At 41.3% G+C, this 19136-nt stretch overlaps 2 protein-coding genes across 2 annotated transcripts in view; one reads left to right on the top strand and one right to left on the bottom strand.

Annotated features, from left to right (window-relative positions):
• Window positions 1–3383: 3383 nt before the first annotated feature.
• LOC128706684 (integral membrane protein GPR180-like) lies at window positions 3384–5645 on the top strand. Its single transcript, XM_053801624.1, has 6 exons — window positions 3384–3898; window positions 3974–4400; window positions 4470–4613; window positions 4751–5006; window positions 5077–5181; window positions 5368–5645. Exons 1-6 carry the CDS (start codon window positions 3384–3386, stop codon window positions 5643–5645), a joined length of 1725 nt encoding a protein of 574 aa, XP_053657599.1.
• Window positions 5646–12935: 7290 nt separating this feature from the next.
• LOC128708926 (lachesin-like) overlaps window positions 12936–19136 on the bottom strand; it is a 74415-nt gene continuing 68214 nt past the window's right edge. The window contains exons 2-10 of the mRNA XM_053803906.1: window positions 18721–18960; window positions 15503–15701; window positions 15282–15420; window positions 15047–15212; window positions 14641–14712; window positions 13942–14192; window positions 13714–13875; window positions 13297–13364; window positions 12936–13176 (exon numbers count right to left, since the gene is read on the bottom strand). Of these exons, the coding sequence (XP_053659881.1) occupies window positions 12936–13176; window positions 13297–13364; window positions 13714–13875; window positions 13942–14192; window positions 14641–14712; window positions 15047–15212; window positions 15282–15420; window positions 15503–15701; window positions 18721–18960 (1538 nt within the window). The remainder of the gene's footprint in view (window positions 13177–13296; window positions 13365–13713; window positions 13876–13941; window positions 14193–14640; window positions 14713–15046; window positions 15213–15281; window positions 15421–15502; window positions 15702–18720; window positions 18961–19136) is intronic.

The raw sequence follows: 19136 nt of genomic DNA, 5'->3' as shown, positions 1-19136 counted from the left end.
GCCCCCCTAGACAATTCGAGTAGTTTTTCACAAGTTCCTCTACCCGCCAACCTCACTTGACCCACACATTTGTGGTTGCACACAAGATTTGATATTGCCTTCTCATTTTAGAGTATGTCTGTCCTACTCTCAAGAAGACCAACGACCAATTTCGATCCACCCGAACGTGTCTGTACACAGTGAATTTACTTGTGTGTTTGTATTGGTGTGCATGAAACGCGTGTAGGCAAAGAAATGACAAGTCCAAGGAAGCCGGGTAAACATACACAAAACAGAAGCCAAACTGAACTAACGCATTTCGCATCTTTTTAGAAAAAGGAGTATTTACGGACCAATTTAAAACATGTCGTCGAAATCATCCCTGTATCGGAAGCGCCGTCGCTATCTTGAAGAGGTAGAGAGAGAACTTCTGGAAGAATTCGATGCATTGGAGGCTTCCGGTTCTGTTTCGGTGCCGGCATCAGCGGGCATGAGCTTTGGTAAGTGCAATCGTTTTCCTACACTTATAATAATGTAAGACCAATTGTAAAAAGCTGAAAATAGTTAGCTGCTAGTGTGTTACAAGTGTTATTAGTTCGATTGTGCGTTGAATTGCGGTTTCGGTCGTAAATAACCGACTCGAAGGCGAACGTTTAGTGTTGTGTTGTGCGTGGGAACATTCCGCGTTCCTAAATTCATTAACCTATGATTTTGCACTGATAGCCACTCTGTCTATCATCTTAATTTTAATTTGTGCAAAAACATTAACATTCTGTTGCGATAAATAAACTGGCATACGTGATGTACAGTGCTGAGCAAACGCTTTGCTTTGGTGTTGCATGCGCGGCTGGGTAGGGAAAAAAGGGTAGTGAAAATTAATGTCGCCGGTCGGTCCCTATTTTAGGTATTATTTTTGTAAAGTAAAAATGTGCTTCCTTTGTGTGATCCGTTGGTGTAATTGGTAGCGACATCTGTCCCATATTAGAAGACGACAGGATGGAAAACCATTTTGCGTGTTACCTACTGGGTGGGTTGTGGCTATCGTTTAGTCTTTAGTTGGTATCATGGAAACCACATTTTTATTATATTAATATTCTTACCAGTACCAACAAATCTAATTCCACCTAATCATTCAACAGGGGATGTCCGGTAGTATGATGGCAATCGATTCAAACAACGATCGTCGTGTCGTGTCGATCAACCCAATATACTTGGATGTGACCCTCAGCTGTGCGATAATGTAGACTGAGATCTGTACTGCCAACATAGCATGCTAGAACACAATCCTCGTTTCGCTAACCAAGAGCTAAGTATTGAACAATTCAGTTTAGTTTTAATTCTTATTATTTCCTAAGAAAGCCATAACATTTAATAACTTTATCTCATTTACAGAATACAAAATCAACTCATTAACGCAACCATTTGACCCTGCACTCAATCCTCCAAGAACCTCTGGAGGGCCTTCTTGACTACATATGTCTCTCCTGTTTTCCATCCAGCATCATCCGTTCAAGTTGCTGGGACTGGCCCGCATATCCAAGCATGGTGATACGGAGAAACATGCTTCCACTCTGTACGACGATGACGAGACAATAGAGAAGTTGCGAAGGAGAGCCTGTTCCAGAAATTTCGGATGCAGACACCCCGTTGTCGAGCATTTTAGTGCAAATATAATTGAAAAGTAAGTATTTATCGTTTGAGTTTTAATTGATACCAAATTATTTCCCTATTGTTTATTGCCAATTAAATCGATTCGTCTTATTCTATTTACAGAACACGGGATGCACCGATCGATCGATGTAATTCAACGGATGAATTCATCGATGCTGATTTCAAAAGGTAAATATGATAACATAAAAAATCATTTCAAGTGCGTTCAAGAAGAGTGAATAGAAAATATTTTGTCTCCTTCCTGCAATGTTTGTTGCATTTTATTATTGCAATCAGTTTGCTAACTGTAAAATTCCTCACAGGGCTGTACGCTTGACTAGAGCGCTTATCGTCATAACGATTATTGATAATTAATTACATACTTAGTGCTTATATAAGATTTTTTTTCTATTCAAGTGCAATCATCATGGCAGATAAAGAAGGAGAATCAAACCAAAATCTAGGAGAAACGAAATACGTCCTGGAATGCGATATTTCTCTCAGTTCACGCTTTGAGGAAATGGTACTCAACGAGGCGCTGCCTGATGCAATGAGATGCTTTCGACAAGAAAATTCAACAAGAGCGAATTGAAGGCGTTCGGATTTAGTTTGTGCGTCGTTGTGTTAATTGTAGCATTAATTAGGTTTATGTTTTAAAGTTTCAATTCTAAACTGTGAAAAAAATGTAAAACTGAAATATCAAGAAATAAATACAATTAACCTTTTTTATTATCGAACTGACAATTCAAAATTAATCAGCTGGGAGAAAAAAAACGAAAATCACTACTACATGCACAAACCGAGCGATCTCACTCACACATGCATACTCCCAGGCTGCAAACGCTCACTCACACACCCTCAAAAGCTCGTAGCAGAACGTCCTCATTTTCTCCTCAGCCCATACAAAAACGTCCTCATATTTGTATGGACCTGGGCCCGGTGACACAAAATTAGGACGTTGCATGCAGGTTCGAGCACTTGTTTGCCTAGTGGGGCCTACTGGTTTGCTGGCTGATGGACACTGTCAGTCAATTGTGGAACAGTGGAAATTCGTCATGAATTTAGTTTTTAACAATTTGGTTTGTTCCTACAGCGTGTTGTACAACATGCCCTTTTAGAGGGAAATACATAGAATGACTTTATTTTATTCTCGCAAAAGCTTTTACGAGCGTTTATTGTATATTTCTACGAAAAAGCTTCTTTTTCACGAACCCTCTTTGGCTGCCTGTTGGTGATGCGTTGAAAGTGGTCAGCACTGTATTTTCTGACAGTAGCACGTCAAAATACCATGTCAACAAAGTTTGCGTTGGAGTAAAAAAAAGAGCAAAAAATCGCTAGCTGGAGAAAAACGAACAGAAACAATAAAATATTAAAACACATTAAACCCTTGGACAAACAATGTCCATTTTTATCGTCGTGGTACGTTAACGGACATGATGCGATAAACATTCGCCATTCGCAGTGTATTCCAGGTGAGAAATTGGCAAAACAGCTTACTCGCAGGTGTATCTATTCGTTTTCGCCATCGTCCGATAGTAGTGCAAATGTGCTGCGATTTGCTCGATAGGGTATCATTCCGGACGGGAGTACGGTGGTCTCGGAGAAAGTGAAAGTGAAAAACCTCTGCCCTCGGGGGGCATTGCAAGGTAGTGGGAAGGAAAGTTACGTACCTGGTGGGTGAGATTGTTTCTCGGTTGTGAAGGGGAAAGATCTCCGACGTGGCCTGGTGACAAATGCAGCAAAAAAGCTTCAACATGCGGACATATTCTGCTGAGCGCCGACGATGGATAGGACTGGTCACCATTTGGATGGTGATGGCGGGTGGATTGCAGCCAGTGAAAACCGCCCACCTAAGCGGCACCTTTGAGGTGGATGAATTTTTCCGCTTTCTGCACAAATTCGGTTTCCAGAAGACGGAAAAACACTCCCAGAAGGACACGGAATGGGACACGTTTGGGTATATCTACGGCAACATAACGTCGAAGATTAATTTTACTGTTCCGGTTACGTTGGCTGTGCTAGATAAGCGCAGCTTCCTTGAATACTACGCAAACAGGAACGATTACGACCGCGATGTGGCCTGTCAGCGGATGTTCGAGAAGCTGGATAAGATAGTTTATAGTCGGGCTTGCAATCCGCACGCGGAAGCCGACTACCTGCGGCGAATTCCGTGTGAGAAAGGAAAGCTTTGCGTCGATGAGGATACACGGGAAAACGTGGTGCCGGGCAGCCAGTTCACATTCGTGATTAGTGATCCTAATGTGCCGAGGTAAGTTCATGTTCAGCCAACCTGCGTCGATGAGGATGTGTTTTATATTCATCTACACTTTTGCCTTCGTTTTAGATTCTGGTACGTGTCGATGGTGGCCTGTTATCAGAATGTATCCACTTGCCAATGGCATCATTACGACTATCGCAAATACCATATCGAACCGCCATCCATCGATTTCGACATTACGCTGGTTAACGGTAATCCGAATCGTCAAACACTTTCCTTCTTCAACCCGTTGCTGTTTCACTTTTCCTTCGATCGTCAAAATACGCTCGAAATGTATTTGATATTTTTCGTCGTCTATCTGCTAATGGTACCGCTACAAATTTATGCCGTTCGACTTCAGAAACATCCGGTGACGAGGCTCTTCACCGTAAGCCTTGTGCTAGAGTTTGTAAGCGTGTGTCTGCTACTCACGCACACGATTCGCTACGCTATGAATGGCGTTGGTAATGAGAAGCTGGCCATTATGGGCGATATATTCGATATTTTTAGCAGAGTAAGTGCAGGGCAGGACATTTGGTCGCTGTTTCTGTTTAAACGATAACTAATGTTTATTTGCTTTCAGACCTCTTTCATGCTCATATTGTTGCTTCTGGCAAAGGGATGGGCCGTAACGCGGCTGCAGATCAGCGTCAGCTCTTGGATTCTACTCATGGTTATTTGGATACCATACTGTGCCATACATGTGCTGCTGTACATATGGAACAGAGTAAGTACGGGTTTGTGTTTTCAGTTGATGCTTTATGATGATTGTATATTCCTAAGTATGGTAAAGATATGTCAAGGACAAAGACATTTATCTTTATATGATATAATAATTATCTATTTTGTTGTACTTGTTTCCAGACGGAAGTTGATATTATCTCCGATATTGACGAGTATCAGACATGGCCCGGGTGGCTAGTGCTTGCTTGTCGTTCCACGATGATGCTCTGGTTCCTGTGGGAACTGCGCACCACAATGAAGTACGAGCATTCGTCGCAGAAACTAGACTTTCTGCTTCATTTCGGTGCTTCGAGTCTGGTGTGGTTTATCTACCTGCCCATCGTGGCCATAATTGCTGTGAATGTTAGTCCGCTATGGCGGTATAAGCTCTTATTAGGTAAAGTAAATTGTAATCAAATAAGGAAACGACATTACTTCCAACTATTCTGTATTCCCCCGTATTTCAGGTATAACAAATTCTGCCGACTGTTTGGCGTACTGTGTGATGATGGGTTTACTGTGGCCCAATCGGGCCGGTCAGTATTTGCTGCTAACGGGAACAAACTTTGGTGGTGAGTGCAAGTAGTTTTTATTTACTTATTTCTATACAAAATTAGGCAACGTTTACAAAATTTAGCAATTCAGAAAGCGGTCAAAAGCGATGCGAAAAGGTCGCTGATTGATCAAAACTGTTGTTTAAAATATTTTTTTTTTAAATAAATTTTAAAATAAAATTTAAAACTGCAACACTTATGTAGGTATGGACGAGCTGGATGAATTCAATGAAGCCCCGCATATAGTTCATCGGGACTCCGATACGCTACATAGTAGCAACGGTGATCTGGCGGTGGATGATTACCTGGACAACGAGGACGATGAAATTGAGACGCTCGTGCTCAGTACGGACGATTTGCTTCACACGGGCAATTCTTACTCCGTTGGTAGTGGTTCCGGTGGTGGCAGTAAACCTCTCACACTCCATAACGGTAGCGCCATGAACGGTGGTTTAGGTAAAGGAAGACGAACTTTCGACTAGATAGCTCGATACAGTTCGTTTTGTGACGCTGAACAAAAACTCTTCTACAGTCCTCAAAAGCACACCGATGTAAAACGTAAACGACGAATCTTTAGAACGAATTTAATTCACCTATAGGCCCGGCTGGTGTGTCATTCCCACGATGTACGCTGGGTGTTTTGTCGTAATATCAGTGTAAAAGAAAAACTTTTTGATACGTTTTAAATTGATACAAGTGACGTACGGCACTTCCCGGCCTGCCAATTTAATGGCACTCTAATCTGGTCATTGATTGATGCTTAAGATACATTGGGTGGGGATAAAATAAAACACAGAATTAAGGTACCGGTAATCCACTCGACGGATGCTATTGTGGTTAGTATAAAAATTGGAGTTTGACGCTGCGCGTGCGTCTGTGAAAGTCAAAATTCTTCCATTTCTTAAAAAAACATTCATAATTGATATTCTATATATCCTTTGGATAATTCACCGTTACATCCGTGCATCCGGGCTAGTGTGGAAAGGATAATTTTAATTGGGGTTGGTATCATAGTAGAAAGATCGAAAATTTCCATACGCGTTAGGGTTTGTCTGTATGTATAGCATCAATTGTAGTTAAATTTATTGTACGGACTGAGCAAACAATGCAGCATAAAGCATACAGTCCGAGGAAACAACAACAAAACAAAACAAGTATTGTGTGATATGAAATTCATAGCAATTATGCAAAACGAATGAGATAAAACCTTAATCCTTTTACTTTTAATACGTTAGCGGTAAGTGTAGTAACACGATAGCTGTATCGAAAGCATGCCAATGTTAAGCTTTTCCGTTCTGAACTCTGCAAAGCGCACTGCAAAGATAAAGATGTTTACTCAAGCTCACAGCAAATACGATAGATAATTATCTGATTAGTAATTAAAATCATCTGATTAGTTGTTCTTGTATAGCAACGTTCGTTATACGTTTCTTACCTTTAGGGGAACAGTTTATGTGCAGCAGAAACTCTTTCTGTGTTTTAAAACCTATTCTATCTATTCATCGTGGTAGTCTACTTGCGTCGTTTTCGATTACTTATCATTCTTAAAAAAAAAACAAAAACATCCTAACCAGGCTGGTGCTACATTGTTGGAATATGAAAAAAAACTCTAAATTATATTCCAACAGCCCACCGCAATCCACGTCAATATGAAAACATTTGTACGAGGTAGTAATATTTTGCCCGAATCTATCTAATCCCAGTACACGACAGCAACTTACTGCAATTTATCTGATTGCTCGTGGTTTTTTAACGCTCACAACACTTTATATAACGCCTGTTTGTACACCAGAAGTGCGAATGAAACACTTTCTTTCTGCAACCTTTGCCCAGCTCCATTTTAATTTTCCTTAGCACTCTCCGGCGTGGGATGGATTCGGAAAAAGCAAGAACCAAACAAAAGAGCAAAGAGGAATAAAATTTTAGCTTATAGCACTCTCGCAGCAAGGGATACAGAAGTTTATTGTTGTTGGAGCCAATTCTACTTCCACGCGAAGTAACTTAATCATCGCAATAGATAAAGAACGCTAAGCAGGTGATAGAAAGAATGAAATAACAGATACAAAGCATAATGAACACTTGTAGCGTAACTTCTCACTCACACCACACAATACACAACAACAATTACAAGACACGTAATTTAACAATGGCTGCAACGTAATGTACCTTTTTTAAATCATAGCTTTGCTGAGATCCGGTGGCGGATGAGTAGCTAAACTAGCGTAAGCGAAATGCGGCAGTGTTGATGGGGAAGGAAGACGAAGCGTCATTAAATACCGCAAACGATGATATTGAAACTCATAAAACCCCATAAACAAGATGGAACGTCAAGCTGGAAGGAGGATGCGATCGCTTGAACTCATTTTCAATTTCTAACTCAATGTCGCTAGTAAAAAATAATAGCTGCTGCTTTGGTAGGTTATGCTCAAAACAGTTGTTGTGAGAGATATAATTCAATTAGATGAAACAGAAAAGGCTAATACCGTTGCACGTGGTCGTGTTAAATTATTTCTGAACGTTGATCAACAGAAGGAGGAGTAATTTTATAAAGCGAAATCCTGCTGAATCGTCTCAATGTGGAAGGCCGTACTTTCGTTTCTTATGAAGAACTTAAGTTTTACTATGAAATTTTTAAATAACAATTAGGCACAAAAAAAACTTTCCAATTAAAATGAAGTGCAGCGTGTGAAAGATTCCTCGTTTGTTTACGGAGCTATGTGTGATGCGAAAGGATGTTAATTCTACGATCGACTACGTAAACTTCCAACTAATGATATGTACCCAGATCCACTGTTTTGAGCGGGAGGATAAGCAACAGCAACGGTGCGCAGTGAGTTGTGATAGAGTAATAAGAATATTTTTCTACTGCTAATACCCCTAACAAAAGCAAGACAACAAGCCGCCTTGGAAGTTGTTCGGTACTCGCAAACGGCACGTCGGGGTTGCCAAGAAACACAGGTGTAGTGAGTTAGCAACACTCTGGGGGCAATAACTTCCATATGCCTACTATTGTGCAAATTTTTCCACCAGACATTTGACGACGGAAAAGGCAAACGACAAAGTGTCAATAGAAGAGAAACAAACTTTACTTGTACAAAACAACAACAGAAAACTACAAATAGTTGTCGAAAAGTATGAAAATTAAACCTAAATTCTTAAATGGCTCGTTTACCTGTTTACTGATATTTTTTTAAAGCGATAAGTAATGAGAAAATATAGTTTGCTGTTTCGTTATGCTTTAATCCAAATGGCGAGACAAACGTCTTTGTTCGAATGAATTTTATTATTATCTATTTTATTGCTTAACAATGTTAATATTTACAAAAAATACAACTTGTGCTCGCTTTGCTTTGCACATTCTTCTCGTCAAACTCCTTTTCTTTATCGACTGCTACTTATTGTTCACACTCGTTTCCATATTCCTTGAAAACTTTTTCGTACGCTGATTTTCTTGATGGCTTCCGGGATGGTGTTTTTAATCCACTGCTCACGCAAAAACCGAGCGGGATGTTTCGACAAACGTTCGTTCAGCAGAGCTCGGGAATCTTCCTCTCGATCGCAGGTCGTCGTTGTAGCCGGTGAAGTAACCAACATCGCACCTGGGTGTTCCCTCGTGACGTTTTTCGATTGCAGATGCTGCAAACGGTTTAGCGCAACGACTCGATTCATACTAAATAGTAGCGTTATAGCACTCTACTTGAAGTTGAAGCTGTATCACGTGGATGGATTCTTGCTTGTGGTCAGAATGTGACTGAATATTTATCGATGCGGGATGGTAGGTTTTTATAGAACCGAAACCTCAATTCTCTACTACCTGGTCAAATTTTAATCTTCACCCAGGTATAACAACTCTGCGCGTCCTTTTTTGGATTTCCACGATCTAGCTCGCTACCTAGGCTAGGTATGGATTTAGCAGACTCCCTGAGGTGTGAAAACAGTCAAATGGCCAATGTTTGTGTATATTATTCTTCACACGTATTTCACGGCACTAGCGCAGGATAATCCGCAGCTTACATAATGCCCCAAAATCAATGAAAAACCCAACAAAGCTTTATTTGGTGTTGTGATTGGTACCTGCATGTACCATCCCCTTTAAACAATTCATAGAAATATGTGTTTAAATATTTTAATATAGAGAAAAAAAATATAAAATAAATAGAAATACATATTTTTATCGAGATTATCAAGATCAAGATCTCTTTATAAGCTCTGAATGGCATGAGCATTATAGGCATGAACCTCCACGTGTGCCTGTCATAATGTTCAGGATTGCATCCATTACACCGGTTAGACAATTGACCCAGTGTTTGGGTAAATGAACTAGATCATGTACCCCGCACCAGATTAGTTTATGGGAGGATGGGCAATTATTGATTCTTGTTACATCTAGCAACGCAGTACAGGCATAATTTACCACACCGTCGGGGAATACATGCTGGAAATTCCGGAAAATTTCCGAAATTTTCAAAAATGTAAACCCCGCTAGGTGTTTTCCATACCGTTGCCTGGCCTAAACAGGATCATTAGTCCCGATTCCCTGCTGTTTGTTGCACCCGCAATTAGTCCGCTGTATCCTTTGCGGGAACAACAATTCCGTTAACAAAACACCAACCTGCTCAAAGTACCTGATGAAATGAATAATTTCGGAACAATTAAAACACTGAGCAAGCAACAATCTTCGACGATGTTTTCCGCTTTATTTACCATTCCACTGTTCCACTGTGCACGAAAGGGGTTTTACGCTCTACAATTTGTGTATCTGTTCCTGCATAAAATTCGATTCTACTGCTCACCAATGCCAAAGTTCTATTCGCACCTTCGTCTGCCATGTTAAGTTTTTTATTTTACCCATATCTAATTTCATCAATTCTATTTAACATTCATTAATGGTACAGAACATAGCTCATATTGGGGTTAGTGTGTGTGTGTGTGAGTGCTGTTTTTATTATTCAATTTATTATACTTCGTCTAATTGCCGAATTGAAGGGTTGGTATTTTGCTTGCTCATTACTTATGCTTCTTGTTCATTTTCGGCCAGTATTTTTTTCCAATTTTTGTTATCTTCTGATCGCCCAAGTGCACTATCAAATATTTCTGCTTTTAAATAGTTTTTTTTTTGTTGTTGTTACATTATTTACCGATTAGGATTCATCGTTACGTTACAAACCTATAGCACTTTTTTTTTTGTTTACGATGCAACTATTTGGATTGTTGCACATTAAAAAAAAAAACATTACATTGGTTAACATTTAGATGGCGAATTGTTGTTGTGTCCGTAGACAAAATAATAAATCAAAAAGTATACAAATCAACAAACTAGCGCTGCTCGGCTAAAGGGATAGATACACGTTTTGGATGTAGGATTTTTTGTAGATGGAACTATTTCTAATACCTCAATGAGCTAGTTGGTGCTATAAAATATAAATTGTTGATATTGATGTTTAGTACATAAAGATTAGCTAGATCGTTTAAGTAATATTGTTGTAACGTCTACAAAGAAAATCTATTGTGTATAGTGTGTTTGCGAGTGTGTGATTTAAAATATTTCATGTTCCTATTTGCATTGGTTTAGGCCAGAGCAGCTGTTTTGATTAAAAAACAAAGAATATAAAATAACGGAACGGAATCTTACCATCCTAACACTAGAACGCGGAAAGTACTGTAAATGTCTGTATTACAAGAACTCTCTGTTTGGTTTGTTTCACTGTGCCAACCTGTAGAGCTAATTCGCTGTATCGTTTCGGCGTTTTCTTCTGTCTAGTCTTGCTCTACTCATAATTCCGGTTATAATTTTGCATACTCTTTACCGTCTTACGCATTCTTCTCTATAGTACACATTTGCGTCACCACTACACGACTTTGACCTCAATCCTTCCTCCAAAATACTATACGATAGCTTAAAGCACTATTGTTTAGGTTTAACTAAGTTTAACTTATGTGCTTACAGTTAAAGAAGTAATGATGGGGTGAAATAAAAAAGGAAAACAACAGTAAAGAAACAAGAAGGTGGGAAGATTCGTTTAAAACAAGTAAAAAAAAAACATTGGAACAAAATGGAAAAGAAATTAATGTTGATCTTAAAGGTAGGGCACTAGCGACTAAGCACACTGGGGTTGGCGGGTCGAAGGAAAATAACGTTGGTTACTGCTAATGGTCTACATTTACAAGAAAACAATTGCTGCACAGGTGTTTAGCTAATCGAACAAAGTTGATAAAAGGTTATAATAATTAATGGATCTTGGGACAGGCGTGACAGGCTACTTCTTTTATTTGGTCTGAAGAGGAAAAGAGGTATTAATATTATTACTTTCCCTACACAATTGATAAACTGAACTGTTTTTTTCCTTCTCTTATCCAATTTTGCTTTTTTGGATGTTTGTTTGCATCAACAAATCTGTTTTACTCTCTTCGTTTCTCTTTTCGAACCAAAGTTTTGTAATGTGATTGTTTGCATTTATGTTAAACTGGGGTTTGCTTTATGCTTTACACCGACACACCGAGCATTTTTTTTCATCCAAAGGCAATTTTGGTTATCTTATTATTGTGTGTATAGTTCGATCAAGTAATGCTTTTCATTATGCTGTTCTGTAAGTGTATTCTTCACATTGATGGGCTTTTGTTTGTTTGAAACTAGCTAAAATACCTCTTGTTTTAAAATGTTTTTATACTGCTCCCTGTTGGGTGTTCGATTTGCAAAAGAAGAGGGGAACAGTTTTTTTTTTTATCAACCAAATCTACCGTAATAACAAAAAAGGCAACCATTGAAAGGCAAATAGATTGAATGTGTTTTTTTGTTTTTCGATTTCTCAAAATGGAGAGCTTAAGATGAAGCATAAAATGGGAACGTACTAACAACATAAGACGGAACGCGCCTGGACGCATTTGTTTTAAACGTTAATTTGGGGGCACGGGTAAAGAAACACGCCAGTGTGGTGTGGTTTCTACCCTTGCTTCAACCCCATCTCTACATGCCACGTATACGTGCGCATCCTTATCACGAAGGGCATGACCGGTAATCGTAGTGTACGTGTCAGCGGCGCGACTGGGTGTAAAGGACTGTTGTGAAGATTCTTCTTTTGGTTAGACTATCCACCTCCGACTGGTTCACATTGCCTACCGTAATAACTATATCGCTTTGATTTGCATCTACGCTGCCTTCCTTTTCTTTATGTTCAAAATCTGAATTCTCATCCTTCGTGCCTTAAAAGGGATCGCCCTTGCGTTGGGGAATTGATGGCTTTGCTGTCTTTAGGGATGGGAAAGTTCGTGTAACACACATACGTACGTTTTATTTTTGTTTCTCTGTTTCTAGCTCTAAATCGTTCCTCGGTGAGTTACACGTTTCCCATTCGGTTAACGTAACTCGTATCACTCACATTACACGCCCATCGATATCAATATAAGTAATCCAGTGATTTCCCACGCGCACTCACACATTGCAAGTTTCATCGACTGCTAGGCAAGTGTTTACCGTGCTGTGGATGAATACCTTTTCTTTGCCCGGGTTTAAATCATGATGGTGTATCAGAACAAACAACCAGACTAACAGTTTTTACGTGGTTCTCCCGCCTGTTTCCGAATGTTTTACGTGTACCGTGCGCAGGGAGAGGGAGAAAGGAAAGTGAAGGGGTGGGGGGGGGGGGAGGCGAAGGGTTGGTTCAGTTTTCCCTTATTTATGCTACTTTTAGAAGCTTTTTTTGTTTACCTATCCTCGCTTGCTCTCATTCACTCACTTATACACGCTGTTTCCGATGCATCCACTATACAACACATTAATACACTAGTGACTTAACGAAGGGCAACAGCAACAGCACCAACGCGCCAGTCGATAGCACCGGAAGTGTCCGATGGGCACCGCTGGAACCACCGATCGAAGCGACCTGAATGTTGTCCATCGCATCACGGATCTGGAACTGGTGCGGTAGGCTTTCGGCACTGGACCAACCCTCGGTGTTGCGTGTCCGGGCCGTCACAAACCACTCGCCCTCCGGAAGTCGGACCGATTTGCGAATGCTGGGTCGGGGTGGATCAAAGCGAAAAACCAAATTTTGTGTGTAAGCAGCAGTTGGGAAACGATGCGATCGGTTCTGTGTGCGAATATAAAGCACCAGAAAGGATGGGGGATTTACTTACGTCCAGGTGTATCCATCGGTGTTTTGGTCTTGGCTGGAGATTTCGGCATTTACCGGTGCGTATTTGGTCTGTTTGATGAAGCAACGCAGCCACGGTGAGCATAGAGTTGAACGATTTAAAGCAAAAAAAAAAATGGTCAATAGATGGATTTACACATTTGGATTTTTTTCTGCTGGTCTCAGCTGTTTTCAGCTTCAATCGGATGAAAGCAATTCGGCACTATATGATTGATGTTTGAATCAAACGGAGTTAGTAATCGAATTCTGATGGAAATTCTATTCTATAAAATTGACAAACATTTCATTCGTTTATAACGAACTTGACGAGTTATACTGTTTATAATGGTCAGCGTTTGCGAAGTAAATTTATCAGTTTACGTTCGATTGAAGAGCCAGGAGAATGTTCTCGTATACTTACATTTTCTCCGCGGTAGAGCACCTGCATCTCGGAGATTGTTTGAATACTGTGAATTTTCCACCACGTGTGCAGCAATCCATCGGAAACGTTGGAGTAAATCAGATGTGCTCCGCCCGGTTGCAGTCCAACGATCGTTTTGGAGATCGCTTCTCCCAGCTCATTCTAGAATTAAGATGGAGGCGTTTAAAACTCCAGTAACATTCGTTGACATACCCCTTAGAAACTAACCTCAATTTTGCAATAGTACGCCTTCAGGTCCTTTTGCTGAACATTGCGGATAGTGAGCCGGGTACGGTTGTGATGGTTGTGGTGATCGTTCGTGATCGTAGTCTGGCCAGCTGACTGCTGAACAATCTCATTATCCCGCAGCCACTGAATTTTGCGTGGAGCTGGATTGCTGTCGTACAGACAAACGAGCTCCACATTCTCCCCGATGGCACTGTTGATGTAGCTGGTGTGTTTGTGTATGATTGGATTGCCTGTAATGAAGAGTTGCCGGACAGTTGCGTGAGCTCACATTTGTTTGCCGAATCGAAATGTATCGAGCAACTAAAGGCTAGCATGCGTCTGCATTTGTTCGTCTGGCTGACAGCTTTAATGCTGTGAGTGTTACCATGCTTGGGAATTTTCGACGTTGGATGACTTATAAAACGTGAAAGGAGCTAAGTATCCTCTCAGTGGCTTTTTAAACCGTCTAAACTATGTGCTTTGCAAGCCTGTATAGGAGTATCAGTACTATCGATATTATTAATGACTAGTGATGTAGATATTGACTACTGCGAGGATCGTGCTTGTGCTATATACAGCGGGTGCAACTGGTAAGATACTAGTTTACTCGTTGTTGCCTAAATGTGGTGCGCTAGCAAGGTGCAATTAAACGTCAAAACGCGATACAACCACTACGAATGTTTTGCACTAATGGATGACCTTTCTCCAGCGGTGGTGCAGTTACGTTGGACGCATCCATATCATCGTCCTCCAGCTCTTCCGATGATTCATCTGCGGCGTTATTTGTGATGAATGATGGTTTACGTATGCGTGATGAAGGTGCCCAATGACGGCGGTACAGTAGCATGGCGCCACACCGCACACAATCAGTATGATGTCGTATGGTATGATGCGTGAACAGATTTAAACATTAGCGTTGTGTTAGATGGATGTGAGTCATTGGATTGGATGTAAAAACCCAGAGTAAAATAAAATTTACAGCAGAAAACGACAAAAGAACCCCCTCCCGTTATCATGTTATATTCCCAGAGAGATCACTTCGTAATAACTTCTCGACCCGCGTGATGTGTGGCAATGTCCAGGCATTAGAGCGATAATAGTATACCTTTTACAATCACGGTCACAGTCCGACTGACTGGATCACCGATACCGTTCTGGGCCATACATTCGTAGTCTCCGGCATGTTGGGCCTTCACTTCATGAATGTCCAAAAACTCCTTACGCAGCACAATGCCAATCTGGCGGCTATTTTCCTCATCCAGGTGGCGTCCCTGTAAATGGGCATTGAAGGAATGTTAAACCGGGAATTCGTTCAAACACCACACCAAACGAGTACTTACGCGATACGACCAGGTGATCAGTGGTGTGGGATGTCCTCCGGCAGAACACAGCAGAATAAACTTGCGATCTCGCTGATGAACTTCAATCGAATCGTTAATGATCTTGTTACCATGCATGATGTGAACATCTCGTGGAGGTCTGTGTTTGTGGAATGGAAAGATAAGACACAATTCTTCGCCTTAGCTTTAGTTAGCTTGAAGATCGTTTATGGAATGCTTACGTCAACAACTGCAGCTCAATTTTGACGCTCATTTTGTTGGGCAGTACTTGGCAGGAGTAGACACCTTCGTCCGCTAGCTGTACGTTATCGATTTGCAGCGAGTAGTCCGGTAGTAGCGCATACCGCGTATCGGACGTCAGTTTCGTCATATGCTGGAAGATGGGCTTCTGGTTGTAGTACCACATGATGATGGTGTTACCTGTGGGATAGTTAACATGGCGTAATGGATATTAGAGGCACACCACCTTGAAAGCAGTTAAAGTTAACCAACGTCTCTCATCTTGTCAATAGAAGAGTTTTTTCATTGCTCAAGAAATACCCGTTTCCCCAACCAGCCGAACAGCTTCAAATGTCATGACCTTGCATTCCTGTTTGCAAAATATGCTAACCGACGTCAGCATTCTTTGGAGCTGGCAAACATACAGTACGGGCAACAACAAAAAAAAAAACCGTCACGGAATGCCGAACCATTTGTCCCAATGCATTTCGATTCGACCGTACCGTGCTGGAACAAGCGAAGGAAGTGTAAATAAAATGCACCTGCACATGCAAATAAAATAGAAGGAAAAAAAGCACGGCCTGGCCGGGTAGAAGCCACTTGCCGTGCATTTTATCGATTCCAAGGCACTAATGAATTGCAATGAAGTAAGCGAGTGCAACCTGCCGCTCAACGGTGCAGTCCGGTGCTAAAGAGAATTTATCGCACCCGGGGAGATGCAATGGAGCAATTAAATTATTCATCTAACCCGTATGCCGCTGCTGCCCCGGTGAGAAAGCAATGAATTCTCGGCTGGTTTACGAATGCAAGCAAATATCTTACAATCACGCGAGGTAATGGAGTGGTTGGGGGTGTAGCAGTGTAATGCAAATGCAAAACTACCCCGGCAAGTAGCATTCGAAACAGTGACTTTCCGGCAGTGATCGATCTATGGATATGCGGGCTTAGAAGTCGGCCCGTCAGCTGTTTGATGGGGTGTGATCGTACGTCTAGGATTGGAAAAAAAGCTTTAAAATAGTCGTTTTTTTCATAGTCTGTCGTGAGTGAAAGGGAATTATGCTAACGCGGATCATAAAGAAGGAGTCAACCTTGAATCAGTTGATAGCTGACAAGACATACAGCAAAGCCGTAAATAATTAACGGTGATCAAATGTAACTAATATAATCATGTTAATAGCCACTTAAAAATCTGCAGAAATTATCTTATTTACTGTCTTTAAAAGAGATTTAACGGTATTGGCTTGTGATTTCCGTAATTAAAATCTTGCAAATTGAGTACGTAGAATTACTGTCATTTATTTAATTGGATTGTTTTGTATACAATTCTTTAAAGAATTGTGTTATTTTGCTATTCTTCCTTATACTACAAGATCGTCTTGTCGCATTCGTTGCGAAGGTAGTTGGAAACTATCAGAGGGGATTCCGAAACGGAAAATCAACCGCTGATCAGATCTTCACCATGCGGCAGATCTTGGAGAAGATGGCGGAGCAGGACCTACACTCCTTCCATCTCTTCATCGACGTCAAGGCCGTATACGACAGCATAGCCAGGGTAAAACTTTACGACGCAATGAGCTCCTTTGAAATCCCGGCCAAACTTACCAGACTAGTACGAATTTGACAATTTGACAATGACCAACATCACATGCCAGGTAATGGTGGATGGAAAACTCTCAGGGCCCGTTGCTACCACCAAGGATCTGCACCAAGGAGATGGGCTAGCTTGTCTACTCTTGAACCTAACGCTAGAGAGGGCCATCCGCGACTCGGAGGTGGAAACTTCGGGAACCATCTTCTATACCATTCTATTATCATGTTTATCATGTTTTATGTACGCCATCACTCCATCTCAATTTGAGCCTACCGTACCTTTTTATCCTTCCGTTTGGACGACCTGAGAAGGACTTAACGGGCTGGGTCGTACGGTGTCATTCTAATAACATGACCTACCCAGCAGTGCCTGCCAGGTATAACGTGCCGTACGATAGTGAGTTCATCGTACAGCTCGTAGAACTCACCGAAATCCGAAATCTAATCATAGTCAATAATGAATGAGGAACATCAAGCGCTTCTTCGGTTAAATAATGTCCCGAACGGTTGTTGTGATAACATTTTACCTGCGGTAGGTCAGTTTATCCATCCTCCAGGTCAAAATCAATATGGACGCTGATTTGAAATTGTGTTGTCAGCTACTCTCTACAAATGTTGCAAATCGAACTTTTCTCTTTCGCTTTTGCCCGGTTTCCTGTGGTGGAATCAAGAAAGCAGCGAGTATATTTCATCCCGTCCACTAAACTCATGTTCTGGAAAGGCTTCATTAAACCATCAATCAATCAACCCAAGGCATTGATCGTTTCCCGAACCAAATGACCATTGGCTTACTACCGGTCGGTCGGTCGGTCGATTCACAAACCGATACGTTGCAACAATGTCTGTCCTAGTGACTCCATGAGCGAATGAAATACGGTCGAAGGCATTCGAACGAGTAAAGAAATATGTTTCCTAGAAAGATTTCCTCGTCCGTCGAATGGCAAACACTCCATCAATGGATTATCGACGATCATGTCAACGGTGGACAGGAACCTCCGATCCGAAGAGTGAACTATTCCTTAGGGACGTTATTTCTCTCCTACTGGTCTGTGTGTTTTTTTTTGTTGCTGTACGAAACAGTTCCCATTTGCATACTGGTTCGATCGAAATGCAGATTTGCATATGCTCATCATCACGTGGTACAACGTCACTGTGAGCAATCTCGGTTCTGTGTACGCCGTCGAAAAGTGATTCGTTGTCCGTTTGTAATGTTCAGCACACGGGTCACGTTCCGGTTTGTTTCACGCCGGAACACGACAGTGGCTCGCATTGCATGCTGAAGGATGAGTAATCCTTGCTATGCTGCACCAGAACACAAACAACAACAAATAATCGGGGATGGTCAAGGTGGCTAAACAAAAACAAAGCCAAATTCCCACAGTGAAAAGGATTCCCCTTTGGGTAGGTCCCAAGAGGCACGAATGACATGATGGATCGATAAAGCATTCCGTTAAGCTGACAGAAAGGATTCGATGGGAGTGTGTGAAATCATTGCAAGAAGATCCCGACTGGTGAGGTGAGAATGTTCCATAGTTTAGCTTCATATTTGTCGCCAAATAATTAACAATAATAAAATAATATATACCCCCAGCACTTAAAAATTAAAATAACTTAAAAAACACACACTTACTTGTCGGATTGCTGACTTGGCATTTGAGCGTAACCTGTTCGCTTGCCCGTGCCTGCTCGATGTAGTCCTTGGTTAGCAGATTCGTCCCCAGCAACGCGTTGTCACTGATCTCCGGTTTCTCCTGCGATGGCACATCCTCGTCATCGTCATAATCATCATCGTAGTCATCGCTCGGACTTTCCACCGCATCCTGTTTGTTGCGCTGCTCCTTCGAAACGCTTATACTCGACTGTGGCAGCGCTGTAAAGTAATGGAAGCACAAAGCGTAACATTAACATCCATTGCTTATGGAGATACAGAAGTCGGAGGGTTTACTTTTCGTTCAATGTTTGTCTGAAAGTGGAAGGTTAATTTTGTAAATGTGCTCAATACTCTCGGTTCCCGCCCAGTGCCGCCTCTGCATCCCTTCCAGCAGA

The sequence above is a fragment of the Anopheles marshallii genome, chromosome 2, assembly GCF_943734725.1.
Source record: "Anopheles marshallii chromosome 2, idAnoMarsDA_429_01, whole genome shotgun sequence".
Lineage (NCBI taxonomy): Eukaryota > Metazoa > Arthropoda > Insecta > Diptera > Culicidae > Anopheles > Anopheles marshallii.
Note: the sequence above shows the minus strand (reverse complement) of the source record. Positions and strands in the feature narration are given on the sequence as shown.

Excerpts from the sequence above, each read along its gene's own strand:
- LOC128706684 (XM_053801624.1), top strand. The coding sequence starts at position 3,384 with ATGCGGACATATTCTGCTGAGCGCCGACGATGGATAGGACTGGTCACC. Across the intron at positions 5,007-5,076 it reads GCGGTATAAGCTCTTATTAG|GTATAACAAATTCTGCCGAC; the intron begins GTAAAGTAAATT and ends CCCGTATTTCAG. Across the intron at positions 5,182-5,367 it reads AACGGGAACAAACTTTGGTG|GTATGGACGAGCTGGATGAA; the intron begins GTGAGTGCAAGT and ends ACACTTATGTAG.